Source organism: Pleurodeles waltl, chromosome 4_1, assembly GCF_031143425.1.
Source record: "Pleurodeles waltl isolate 20211129_DDA chromosome 4_1, aPleWal1.hap1.20221129, whole genome shotgun sequence".
NCBI lineage: Eukaryota > Metazoa > Chordata > Amphibia > Caudata > Salamandridae > Pleurodeles > Pleurodeles waltl.
In genome coordinates, this window is record NC_090442.1 from 230,004,104 (window position 1) to 230,017,170 (window position 13,067).

The window sequence follows — 13,067 nt, forward strand, 5'->3', positions numbered from 1 at the left end:
AGGATGATATTCCAGTTACATTGGTATTACAGCTGGAGGCCGGATCCACTGGCAGAGGCAGTGGATGCTTTTCAGCAGGATTGGAGGTATCTTCAGGGGTACGCATTTACACCCATTACAATATTTCAGAGAGTGTTGTTGATGGTGAGGAGGCAAGGGTGTTAGATAGTTCTGAACACTCTTTTATGAGTGACTCAGCCATGGTTTCCAGGGTTACTAGAGTTAGTGATGGAGGAACCATTGTTGAGTCCTTTTTTAAAAGAAATGTTGTTGGGTCCGGATGGCGAGGTTCATCCTTCATTAGTCAAAGGGTTATTGAACGTTCATATTTGGAAGATTTTAGGGGAGGAGAGCACTTTGCAGGCTTTTCGGAACAGACTCAAAGTTGCTCAAAGATTCTTGGGCCCCAGAAACGGGGAAGCATTATGTTGGAGCATGGAAGAGTTGTGTTCATTAGTGCCTGGAAAGGGACCTGGATCCCATGGAGGCATCTCACATAGATTTATCAAACTTTTGTCATCTTTGTTTGAAAAAGGATTGAGTTTTAGAACCATTAATTGTTATAGGCTGGCAATGCTCCAATTAGTGGTTTGTCTATAAAAAGGGACACTTTAATTTGTAGGAGGATGAAAGGTATTAAGTTAGTAGACCACCCAGCCCGAGGTACAGTCATTTGTCAGATGTAAATTTGATTTCTGAAAAAATGTAGAGTTGGTCTTAAATTATCTTGTAAAATGGTGACTTTATTGCATTTGACATCCTTTAGAAGAGTTTCTGATGTTAAAGTCTAGGAGGTAAGTAAAAGAATTTATGACCCAGATAGGGTTTTGATCCAGATTACAAAAAGGACAAAGGCTATGTCACCTGTATTTTGCCCTCGGTTTGAAGAACATCCTCAATTATGTGTAGTGAGGTGCCTTAAAGAGTATGAACTGAGGATGGATGAACTCTGGAGGGATGAAGTGACACAGCTCTTATTGACTTACATAAGGCCATGTAATCCAGTGAGTTCAGCAAGCATTGCGTGTTGGGACTGTGTGTGTATTCTTGAAGCAGCTATTGCTCTGGAGAAATTTGAAGCACATTCAGTGAGAGGTGGAATGGCAGGTAATGTTTTTTCATCCAGAGGATGCCCGGGGGCTGCAATTTGGTCTAATGCTGGTGTGTTTGTGCAGTTCTATTTGAAACTTATAGAGCATGTTTCGTCTGGGATAATGCACAGCTTTGAACATGAATAATGATAGCCTCCGGTCTTGTCATGAAATGTAGATTCTCCAAGTAATGTAATGGGAGAATCTGGATTTCAATAAAGAAATGGAGACTAGCATTATCCTGCCATCTCTTCCTGAATAAGAGAGGAGGGTGAAATATATATGTTTAAATAACATGTGATGCATTGCGATTTTCTAGTCATTTTAAGTATGCAGTATTTGAAAAGGGTGATGCAATATTTCATGGTTCGGAAAAGTTTAATTATTAACCACTATTATTTTCTGTCAGATACTCAGTGAATGCAAAAGATGACTTGGAAGGAACAAGGAGAAGATTTGGAAGTCACACTTTGAGGGAAACCAGTTGAAGATTTGGAAGTTTTTATCTTATCTGTGTAATTCAAGTTCTCTATGGTGGCAGTTTTTGTTGTTGGAGCAGATGTAAGAAGGAAGAAGGTTGCTGAGCTGGAGTTTATATGGGCTGGCATGTTCATTCTTTTTGAGTATGGTTAGAAGTTGCTTTAAATGGCTGTACATGGAGTAGCAATAAAAGATTGATGCATAGTGCTAGCATTTGTGTTTATAGTGCAATCCAGATTCTCTCATCACATTACCTGAATAATCTACATTGGAATTCCAAGCTAAAACTGCATGTATCATCTTTGTGCATTAAGGTTCAAACAAAAGGTAAAATATTTTGTATTTGTCCAGCATTGTAAGATTTGTGTACAAAATATTTGTGTCTCATTGTGGTTGGTGGGCCAGAAAAGTCCTCTGCATGGTAATGGAACTACACCCCCCCTGTCCTGACTGTACTGATGTATGGATTCCTACTGCTGATTTTTGTTGTCATAGGCAAACAAAGATCATGCGTATGCGCCATGACATAGACCTGTCTGACAAATTGAAGTCTCGCTGGACCAGGACGGGTGCCCAAAGTGGTGCCCTTTGGGGGGAGTTAAGCACCACAAGTGGGACGGTGGCAGCATACCCTGTAGTGATCAGTAAGAGTGAACAGGTCCTTTTTAACCTGTGTCACTAGAGTGAGGCCCACAGGCTCACTCACTTTTCCAATGTTCATTTGCTGTGTGCTTAACTCACACTTGGCTACATCAGAATGTGAAGTGCTGCGCAGCGCTGAAGTGGTGTATCTGCAGTAGATGTATGTGTGCCTGAGAAAGGTGCCACACAGGGACAATGCAGTAATGGAATCCATGGTAACTAACAATCGTGAAACTGAGCATGCCAATGCATAGTCAGTAATCGGGAAATGTTTGTCTCACAGAGTTATTAAGCAGTATATATACAGTTAGCTATTAATCTAAATGTAATATAAATATTTTGGTACAAATTTATCCATTGTGAGACAACTGCACACAATGCTCCATAGGTACTCCATAAAGGAGACTGTGATCTAAAGACTAGTAGGTTGTTAGTTGCAATTTTTCTAGGCTAGGTTTTGTGTCAATAAACTTATTGACTAATAGGGAAACCGAGTCAATGCTTTGTCCTTCCTGTTTCAAATAACTTTTTATATTCTTTGTCCCTCCTGTTTCAAAGAAGTTTTATATTAAAGCAGTGTAGCCCACTGTGGAGGTCTATACCGGTTCTTAAAGATCATGTACCTGAGCTCTAGGACCAAACCAGAGGCGAGGGCCTATTTTGATGGAGAGTGCCTTTACCAATCTGTATAGCCCGAGGCAAAAGAGCTGTATGCTTATGTGTGGAGCCCGCACTTCTTTTTCCTCAACAAACTTTGATCCAGACCGAGAGTGAGGAAAACACAAAAAGCTGACGGAAGAGGGGGGAGAAAAAGAGGGAATAATAATGACAAAGAGAAAAAGCAAAAATTAAAAAAGAGAGAGCTAAGGAGGCAGGGAGTGTCTGGTGGCGTATTAAAGAGGCATGGCATGAAACCAAGACTGCCCAGCCTCGCTATTCAGTACCCTGCCTTTGACGGTTCCTGCCTCTGGCCACAAAGGCCCCAGCACTCATTCTGTTACAAATGAATCACTGGATAGAGAGATGTAAACTAATCAAAGAGAAAGAGAAAGAAAACAGTGGAATGTTGGAGGAGAAGGTCTATATCATTATTGGCCCTCCGCCGCCACACTGTCTTCTAGAAAGGTCTTACAATTCCAGTGTTCTAATAACATTAACACTCAAATAAATTCACAATATTTTTAAAAGGAACATTCGAATACCCAGATTAGCAGCCACTAGCCCAGATTTCACCAACACATCAAAACATCAACAGTGATAAACTAAAGCATGAATACTATAACACAAGCTGTTTGTTCTTTCATGTACCAATACAGGTGTACAGCTCATCTTGAAATTATTCTTCTAAACAAAGTTTTAAAATTTCGATTGCTTCAACTGTCTGCTCGCATCTCCATCTTTTATTTGGCCACAACTATGGTCAACGGTTAAGAAACGTTTTTGGCTGTTTCTTACCTGAAGAGAGACTCCCTTGTCAACCAGATTTCATTCTGTTTTATAGTTTTCCAAGAGAACAGAAGGAGAAGAAGGAAGGTGGACACTGTCAGCGTTGTAGTTCCCCATTTGCCAAGAGATGTGCAGAGCTTGTTTAGACCATGCACAAACAAAATGCAGTAGCCTATGCTGAAATAAACACAAAAACAGGTATGAGCTACTTGTGGTTTGTGTGGGAAGAATCATAGAGTGAAAGTAAGATTCATCCCAAAATGTCAACCCTTGCCTCCCTATGCACCCTGGTAAGGTGTTCAGACGTTATCTAACCATAGCATGCACTGTGTTCATTGCTGTGCTAACATTATTAGTTACAAAACAACACGCATTTAAAATAAGGGTGCAATGAAAACCTATCCTAGTGCCCTCTATTTTTATATTGTTCCTGGTGGCATCACCAATTGCATCAGTAGTGCCCAGTACTTCAACCAGTACAGCTTCAGCAAAGAAACCTGAATTCCCAAAGCAAGTAAATATGAAGTGGTTTTCAAGTAAGTGGTTTACCTCACCCAACCTATTGGACTTGGCTCTTTCTGCAGGGTCACTACCAAACTTTTTGCCTTCACTCTCCTGCTTTCTGAACCTGTGTTTTTGTCTTTTAGGACTCTACACACTTTACTGCTAACCATTTCTAAAGTGCTTGTTCTATCTCCTTTAAAAATGGTGAAATATGCTTGCACCCAAATGACACATTTAATTTACTTGTAAGTCTCTTGTATGGTGGAACCCAGGGCCTTTAAATTATATGCTCCTAGTTTACCTTCAGCAATGATTGTGCCACCTACTTAAGTAGCCCTTTTAAACATGTCCCAGGTCTGCCATTGCAGCTTCTGTGTGCAATTAATTACTGACATTTTGACCTGGCAAAATAACGCTTTTGCCAGGCCTAAACCTTCTATTTTAATACATATATATATATATATATATATATATATATATATATATATATATATATATATATATATATATATATATATATATATATATATATATATATATGTTACCTCTAGGGTAGGCCCTGAACTGCCCATCGGGCAGAGTGCAGTGCATTTAAAAAGTTGGATGTGTACTTTTAACTTTTACATGTCCTGGTAGTGAAAAACTCTGAAAATAAATTTTCACTACTGCAAGGCCTACTTCTTCCTTAGGATAACATTGGGTTGACTTGTTACATTTGGTAAGTGATAACTTTCAATTAGAAGCATGTAGGAAGGTCAAGTTTGGTATCTAGGGAATGGTAATTTAAAGATCTCTTTAGTGGTAAAGACGGATTTTAAGTCACAATTCTGAAAATGCCACTTTTGGAAGTCCCAACTATTTGGTGCCTGTTCCTGGGTCACACAACTAGGTGTAGTCGGCAGCTGAACTTTGTTTATTCCTCCTGGATAGTCACACAATAGAGAGATTAGGGGTGCCTGGGTGGGCCATCAACTGTCAGGATTCAGGGGTGAGGGGGGTGGACAGCTGGGTACACCTGAACTTGCAAGTGAATAGGTTGTGCCCTGCCTTCACACAAAGGAGCTGTCACCACCTAGGGAGGCAGGAAACTTCATGGACTTCAAAGGGAATTCTTTAGAAACTTCCTCTACTTCAAGTTGGGCACCAGATATAGATATTTGACCCCAAGACCTAACTCTTCAGTACACTTATGGACCTGTGGAAGACTCTGCCAGGACGAAGGACTGCTGTGCTGTTGAAGGGACTGCCACTCTGCTGGACTGCTGCCCTGCTGTGATGACCTGCTGCCTTCTTGCCTGGATGAGAAAGACTGGACTTGCAAACTGTACCCAGGACCACCAAAGCGACTTCATGGCTAGTCTCTTGTAACGCACACCTGGGTTTAGCATCTGTGAGTCCTACCCTGCAAAGTGGAGCCAACTCAGTCCTGGACATTTGGAAGTTGCCCTAAAGGTGCTCTGCCTGCCCATCTGTGGATCCAACAGAAACTTTGTATTTCCTCTGCTACGCTGTGCAACCCGGAGCAGAACTGATGCATCACTTCTGCTGCATGGACTCTCCCTTAGGATGGCCCTTGCTGCCTGCAACCTCATCAAAACCAGCTGGTGCATGACACATTCTTGATGCAGTACTTCTCATCTCAAGCCTCCTCATCGACAGCATTCTTGACAATGATACAGGACCTCATATTGCAGCCTCACAATGCATCTCCGAAATGGACCTCACATTTCCTCCGCTGCGTGACGCATCCTCGATGTGGGACTTCGCAACCAGGATTTAAGATACTCTTGTTCAGCAGGCCTAAGTGGGACCCTGTAGCTAGCCTACGCTCCATCCCAGTGGGCTTCAACTTATGACTGCCCTGGTTCGACGGGACCAGATTACCACAGTTGGTGCTTTGTGCTTTTTGGTGCATATCTCTGGTTCTACTGATTGGATTTTTGTTGTTTTGGTCTTGTTTATTTATTAAAATTTACTATTTTTTCTAAATTGGTGTTGGATTTTTTTTTGTTTTGCATTTTCAGTTAATTACTGTTTGAAGTGGTGCATCAATACTTTACACTTTGCCTCGAAGTTATGCCTGACTGCTTTGTGCCAAGCAATCGGAGGGTTGACTACAGATTAATTTGGGGGTTGCTTGTGTCCCACAGATTGTGGTTGCTGCTTACGTAGGGTTTCACCCCCTCAACCAAAAACCCAATTTCCAACACCGTTTTTCCAACTTTGAATGTTTCTATTTTGTACGTCACCGATGATCATTTCTAATATCATTATTGTTTTTTTTTGCTTATCCCAGTCTTGATAACTTATTGGACGTCTAGCTCAATGTTTCCAGGAAGGAACACTGTCCTAATGCTGTGTGGTACATCAACTCTCCAGCATTTAATTTGTTGTTTAATACATTAGTGATATGTAGAGTTTAATTTTCAATACCCTAGATGCTAGTAAGGTATTTTTATTGAATCAATATTTTTATTTTTAGCCTGTCAGAAACCCAAGGAGCCCTCGTCTCTACCTGGTAAAAAGGAAATAGGGTGAGAACGTCCGGACCACACTCCCTACTCATCTGCAGCTACCCACAAATCAATTTCCTTTCGGTTCTTAGGAAGGCATTACAAATATTTGATGGACTATATTTATACTGCCTGGTTTGTTTTAGGGACGTCCTTTCCTGATTTATCGAGCTGTTTTGAAGCTACAGCCTCTCTCTTGACTGAATGAATACACAGTCATTGAGAATCCTTATGACACTCCTCAAATCACCTACAACCAGTGCTTTAAATGGGCCGGTACTGTCCGGTACTGAGTACCGGCACTTTTTTATTTTGCGAGGGAGAGTACCGGCATATCTCAAGAAAAATGTAATACTTTTAATTGGAGAGTACCGGCACTTCTCAGAAACAAGCAGGTACTCTGATAGAGAGTACCTGCACTTCTATTTTTCCATTTAAAGCACTGCCTACAACCAGGACTATTTCCTCAAAGTTAAATAAGTGAAAGTTTGGACAACAGCACCTTAGTGTTGGATGAACAATCGATCAGATGCTAGGTCCAAATTCTGTTCTCATCTGCCCCTTCCTCCCTTCCTCATGTGAAAGTGCTGATAGCATATCGAATGATTTTATTCAAGAGAAAATAGGAAAGGGCTGGTGATGCTCATTCTTAATCAATGCAGCAGCCTTCTAAATTATTACCCTCTGGGTTATATATTTATAACTGTAAGGCTTGCAGTGCTTCTGTCCTTTACATTGGAATCAGAGGTTAGCCCGAAACCCAACAGAAAACAATGGTCATACGTTTTCCAATGCACGCAACACGTGCTGGCTTACATGTGCCACATACACTCCTGTGAAGAGACTCCCAAGATGACTTACCACTTACCGTCCATGCATCTTAGTCAGTCCTCTCAGGATATATTTTTATTTCAGTCTACTCAACAGAGCATGTTACACCTGGTACAAATATGCATGCACAATGATATTGTAATCAGGGAGCTGGCAAAGAGTTGATGCCTCAACTCCAAACCCTTGTCCTCACTCAAAGGCACATCCCTGAATCATTCGAAGCTTAAACAATGCCACACTCGAATGAGAATACATTTGCAATATAACAGATGTCTGACAATATGACTCAAGGACAGTTTCCTCCACACGAGCAGAAACCACAAAATAAACAGCAATATCCTTTAGCGCATGCAACCAGACACTACCATGCACCGCACTAAAAGATCACTGGTAGGAGAGGACATTTCTCTTCCTTCCCCTCTACCAATACAAACTCTTCCAGATCCAGGCCCTGAACAGACTCGTCTTCTTTCACCAAAAGAACGTGACACAAGTCCACCCTAACTGCGGCCACTGCAATTTCTCAGAGCCTTCATATCAAAACCAGATATCACTTTACTTTGCCTTTCAGGCAGGGTACTTTATTGTCAGACACGTGTTGCAAAGTAAGTACATAAAAAAAACATGAAATTTTACAATTTCGAATTGAATTTTTATTTTAGATGATGGTGGGCACAGACATATGTTGATGCCATTTCTGTTGTTTATGGCCGGTCTGTGGCAGACATGCAACGTGATATCAACGCCATACAGTTGGCTAAGTGTTGCTATCTCAAGGACATGTCACGTTCTCGCGCGTGTACATTCAAAAACAGCCATATTTTTACTTTGCCCAAAACCACCCATGCACAATCAGTTTCTCCCTTTGGCACCATCTTGCACACAATTTGCCACTGAAGCCAATTCATTGTTTAAGCCTTGCCACCTCAGATGCACTTGTACTGCAAAGTCTTTTGGCGAAAGCATCCACACATGTACAAAAACCTCCAACAGGACTGGCTACATCTATCTCAGCCCCTTATCTAATATGAACCATTACTACACAAATCACTAGACAGATATTCTCTAACCAACCACAATTACAGTACATCACCTGACTGTGGCCAATGAGAACCTTAGAACTGTAAGCGGCACCAGACTACAAAAGCGCTGCATTCAAGGTGATACAAATGATGGTGCAAGAGAGCTAATCACATGCCAAGGATATATGAGAGTTATCTGTGGTGCAACGAAGGTCCTGCGCTTTGGTCAATGACACATCTTCACCCTGTAACCCAGGGCAGCCCGGATCTTTCATCTCACTTGATAGGTTAGAAGGCTTACACTTCTTGGAACAATGGTCCAATTGTGAATGGAGTGCATTGTGGGGTAACGTGATGTTTTGAGGAAACGTATTATAGATATAAAAATCATGTGTTCTGATAAACAGCTGTTTCAAATACCTTTTCAAATTAAATATGCAGTTCGGCTGACCTGGTCTGTAAGCATTTAGCTGCCAAAGAAACTGCACTAAGAAATATTTGAAATACACAACACCATTAAAAGTACAGTCCATTGCAGAATTCATTTATCCTTAATGTATCTGCAATCGAATGGTGTTTCAAAGCAAAAATTAAGAATTTGGGTGCGTGATCCTTTTACATATTTACGTCACTGTTTCACTTCATTTATAAAAGTAGAAATCCAACAAAATTTAAATCAGGCCGTCTTCAAATCGTCTCTCTGAGTAGTTAGAAAGACAGCCCTTAAAATCAGGCATCGAGAGTAAAACACTTGAAGGAGTAATTTTCCCTCTTTTTTCTCTCGCATGCCTGAAGTTAAATCACACAATATGTCATCACTTCCAATTGACTCTTCTATTAAGAACAACAATAGATAATCAATCAATCAAAGGCATTTGTATAGCGCACTGCTCACCCGGAGGGTCTCAAGGCGCTGGGGGGGGGGGGGGAACGCTACTGCTCGAACAGCCAGGTCTTGAGTTGCTTCCTGAAGGCGAGATGGTCTTGCGTTGTCCGGAGGTGGATGGGGAGGGAGTTCCATGTCTTGGCTGCCAGGTAGGAGAAGGATCTTCCTCCGGCGGTGGCTCTGCGGATGCGGGGGACGGTGGCGAGAGCGAGGCTGGCGGAGCGGAGCTGGCGGGTGGGCTTGTGGAAGGTCAGGCGGCTGTTGAGGAACTTGGGGCCCAGGTCGTGGAGGGCCTTGTGTGCGTGGGTGAGGAGTCGGAACGTGATTCTTTTGTTGACTGGGAGCCAGTGCAGGTCTCTCAGGTGTTCGGAAATGTGGCTGTGTCGGGGGATGTCCAGGATGAGTCGTGCTGAGGCGTTCTGGATCCGTTGGAGTTTCTTCTGGAGTTTGGCGGCGGTGCCGGCGTAGAGGGCGTTCCCGTAGTCCAGCCGACTGGTGACGAGGGCCTGGGTGACCGTCTTCCTGGTCTCGGTGGGGATCCACCGGAAGATCTTTCGAAGCATGCGCAGGGTGTTGAAGCATGAAGATGAGACGGCGTTGACTTGTCTGGTCATCGAGAGGGAGGAGTCCAGGATGAAGCCTAGGTTGCGAGCGTGGTCCGTTGGCTTGGGGGTGGCTCCCAGGGCGGGGGGCCACCAGGAGTCGTCCCAGGCGGATGGTGATGATCCCAGGATGAGGACCTCCGTCTTGTCTGAGTTCAGTTTCAGGCGGCTGTTCTTCATCCATTCGGCGACGTCTTTCATCCCTTCGTGTAGGCTGGCTCTGGCGGCGTCCGGGTCGCTGGTGAGGGAGAGGATCAGCTGGGTGTCGTCGGCGTAGGTGATGATCTTGAGGTTGTGTTGACGTGCGATGGTTGCGAGGGGGCTCATATAGACGTTGAAGAGGGTGGGGCTGAGCGATGACCCTTGTGGAACTCCGCAGATGACTTCGGTGGCCGCTGACCGGAACGGGGGGAGGCGGACTCTCTGGGTTCTTCCGGCGAGGAATGAGGTGATCCACTCCAGGGCCTTCTCCTGGATGCCGGTGTTGTTCAGGCGCTGTACCAGGGTGCGGTGGCAGACAGTGTCGAACGCTGCGGAGAGGTCCAGGAGGATGAGGGCCGCAGTTTCCCCATTGTCCATTAGGGATCTGATGTCGTCTGTGGCTGCGATGAGGGCGGTCTCCGTGCTGTGGTTGGCTCGGAAGCCGGATTGCGAGTGGTCGAGGGATCCGTTGGTCTCGAGGAAGGCGGCTAGCTGTCTGTTGACGGTCTTCTCGATGACTTTGGCAGGAAACGGGAGGAGCGAGATGGGGCGGTAGTTCTTGAGGTCGGAGGGGTCTGCAGTTGGTTTCTTCAGCAGGGCACTGATCTCGGCGTGTTTCCAGCACTCCGGGAAGGTGGCGGTGTTGAAGGAGGCGTTGACGATGTCACGGAGGTGGGGTGCGATGATGTGGTCGGCCGTGTTGAAGATGTGGGGTGGGCAGGGGTCCGTAGGGGATCCGGAGTGGATGGTGTTCATTGTGCGTGTTGTGTCTTCGGTGCTGACTGGGGTCCAGGTGCGGAGGGTGGCGGTGGGGGGCATCGGCTCGGTGGTGGGGTTTGTGGTTGGTGGGCCGAAGCTGTTGTGAATGTTGGCGATCTTGTCGTGGAAGAAGGCTGCGAGGGAGTCGCAGAGGTCTTGCGAGGGAGTGATGTCATTGTTTCCGGCGTCGGGGTTGGAGAGCTCTTTGACGATGCTGAAGAGTTCCTTGCTGTTGTGGGTGTTGTTGTCCAGTCGTTCCTTGAAGGCTGTCTTCTTTGTGGCGCGGATCAGTTGGTGGTGTTTGCGGGTGGCGTGTTTGAGGGCCGTCATGTTGTCTGTGGTCTGGTTGGTGCGCCAGGTGTTCTCCAGGGAGCGGCAGTTCTTCTTGGAGGTGATGAGCTCGTCGGTGAACCAGGAGGCTTTCTTGCTGCTGCGTCTGCTGGGGGGGTTCTTCTTCAGTGGTGCGAGGGCGTCTGCGCAGTTGGTGATCCACTGTGTGAGGTTGTTGGCGGCTTCGTTGGGGTCCGTTGAGCTGGTGGGGGGGTTCTGGCTGAGGAAGGTGGTGAGCTGGTCGCCGGTGATCTTGTTCCAGCTCCTGCGGGGGGTTTGTTGAGGGTGGTGGTGGGTCGTCGTTTTACTGAAGCTGAAGTGGACGCAGCTGTGGTCAGTCCACTGGAGATTGGTGGAGTGGCTGAAGGTGACATATTTGCTGGATGAGAAGACTGGGTCAAGCGTGTGGCCGGCGTGGTGGGTAGGGGTGGTTACCAGTTGCTTGAGTCCGAGGTTGGCCAGGTTGGCCAGTAGAGCAGTGGTGTTGCGGTCCTTGTCGTCCTCCAGGTGGAAGTTGAGGTCCCCCAGGAGGATGTAGTCGGTGGAATTGATGGCGTGGGGGCTGACGAAGTCTGTGATGTCTTCGCTGAACTGTGTGCGTGGTCCCGGTGGTCTGTAGATGAGGGTGCCTCTGAGCGTGGTCTTGGGGTTGGTGTGTATCTGGAAGTGGAGGTGTTCGGCGGAGGTGAAGGTGTCATCGGAGTTGGTCGTGATGCGGATGGTGTTCTTGTGGATGATGGCGATGCCTCCTCCTGTCTGGTTGACGCGGTCCCTCCTGGTGATTTTATAGCCTTCTGGGACGGCGATGGCTACGTCGGGTGCTGAGGAGGCGTTCATCCAGGTTTCTGTCAGGAAGGCGATGTCTGGTGCTGTCGAGTCGAGGAGGTTCCAGAGTTCGACGGCATGCCTGTGAACGGAGCGGGTGTTGAGCAGGATGCACATCAGGTGTTTGTTGCTGGGGCTCGGTTTAGTAGGTGCAGTGTTGGGTCGTAGGCTGGTGAAGCGGCAGGTCAGGCAGGTGAAGGGTCCGTGGGTGCGTCTCGGGGTGGCTCGGTAGCAGGCGGTGTTTCGGCCGGCGTTGAGTGCGTGGAGGGTTCTGGCATCGTAGCTGTGCAGGGTGTGCTGGCGAGGGCGAGGACCAGGGGGTCTGGCGCTGGGCGTGGTCCAGGCGCGGACGGGCGCAGACGGGCTTACCTTTGGCGCACCTTCGGCGCTCAGTCGGTGCTCCCGCTGCGCGCGTCCGCTGCGCGGTCGCTCTGGGGGCGTCATAAGTAAGGAGCCGGGAGGGAGGAGCAGCTGGGTGGCGGGAGCGGTCCGGCGAATGGAATCACAGGGGGGCGGGGCCGCAGGGAGGCAGCGGCGGGAAATCCCAGGAGCAGCGAGCGAAGGAATCTGCAGGCAGGAGGCGGCAAAGGCAGGCAGGAGCGGCAGCAGTGAGTGGGGCGACCAAGCCCTGTGGAGGGCTGAGCGGTCACACTCTGTGGTCCCCTACGGTCCCCTTAAGTGAGGAGCCGGGAGGGAGGAGCAGCTGGGTGGCGGGAGCGGTCCGGCGAATGGAATCACAGGGGGGCGGGGCCGCAGGGAGGCAGCGGCGGGAAATCCCAGGAGCAGCGAGCGAAGGAATCTGCAGGCAGGAGGCGGCAAAGGCAGGCAGGAGCGGCAGCAGTGAGTGGGGCGACCAAGCCCTGTGGAGGGCTGAGCGGTCACCGTGAACATAGAGTGAACAATCGTGCTTACAGCCCCTCAGCAACTTACCCTGC

At 46.8% G+C, this 13,067-nt stretch overlaps 1 protein-coding gene across 1 annotated transcript in view; it reads right to left on the reverse strand.

Annotated features, from left to right (window-relative positions):
* TMTC1 (transmembrane O-mannosyltransferase targeting cadherins 1) overlaps positions 1-13,067 on the reverse strand; it is a 958,188-nt gene that overhangs the window by 298,330 nt on the left and 646,791 nt on the right. Inside the window, exon 10 of the mRNA XM_069228190.1 lies at positions 3,669-3,836. Coding sequence (XP_069084291.1) covers positions 3,669-3,836 — 168 coding nt within the window. The remainder of the gene's footprint in view (positions 1-3,668; positions 3,837-13,067) is intronic.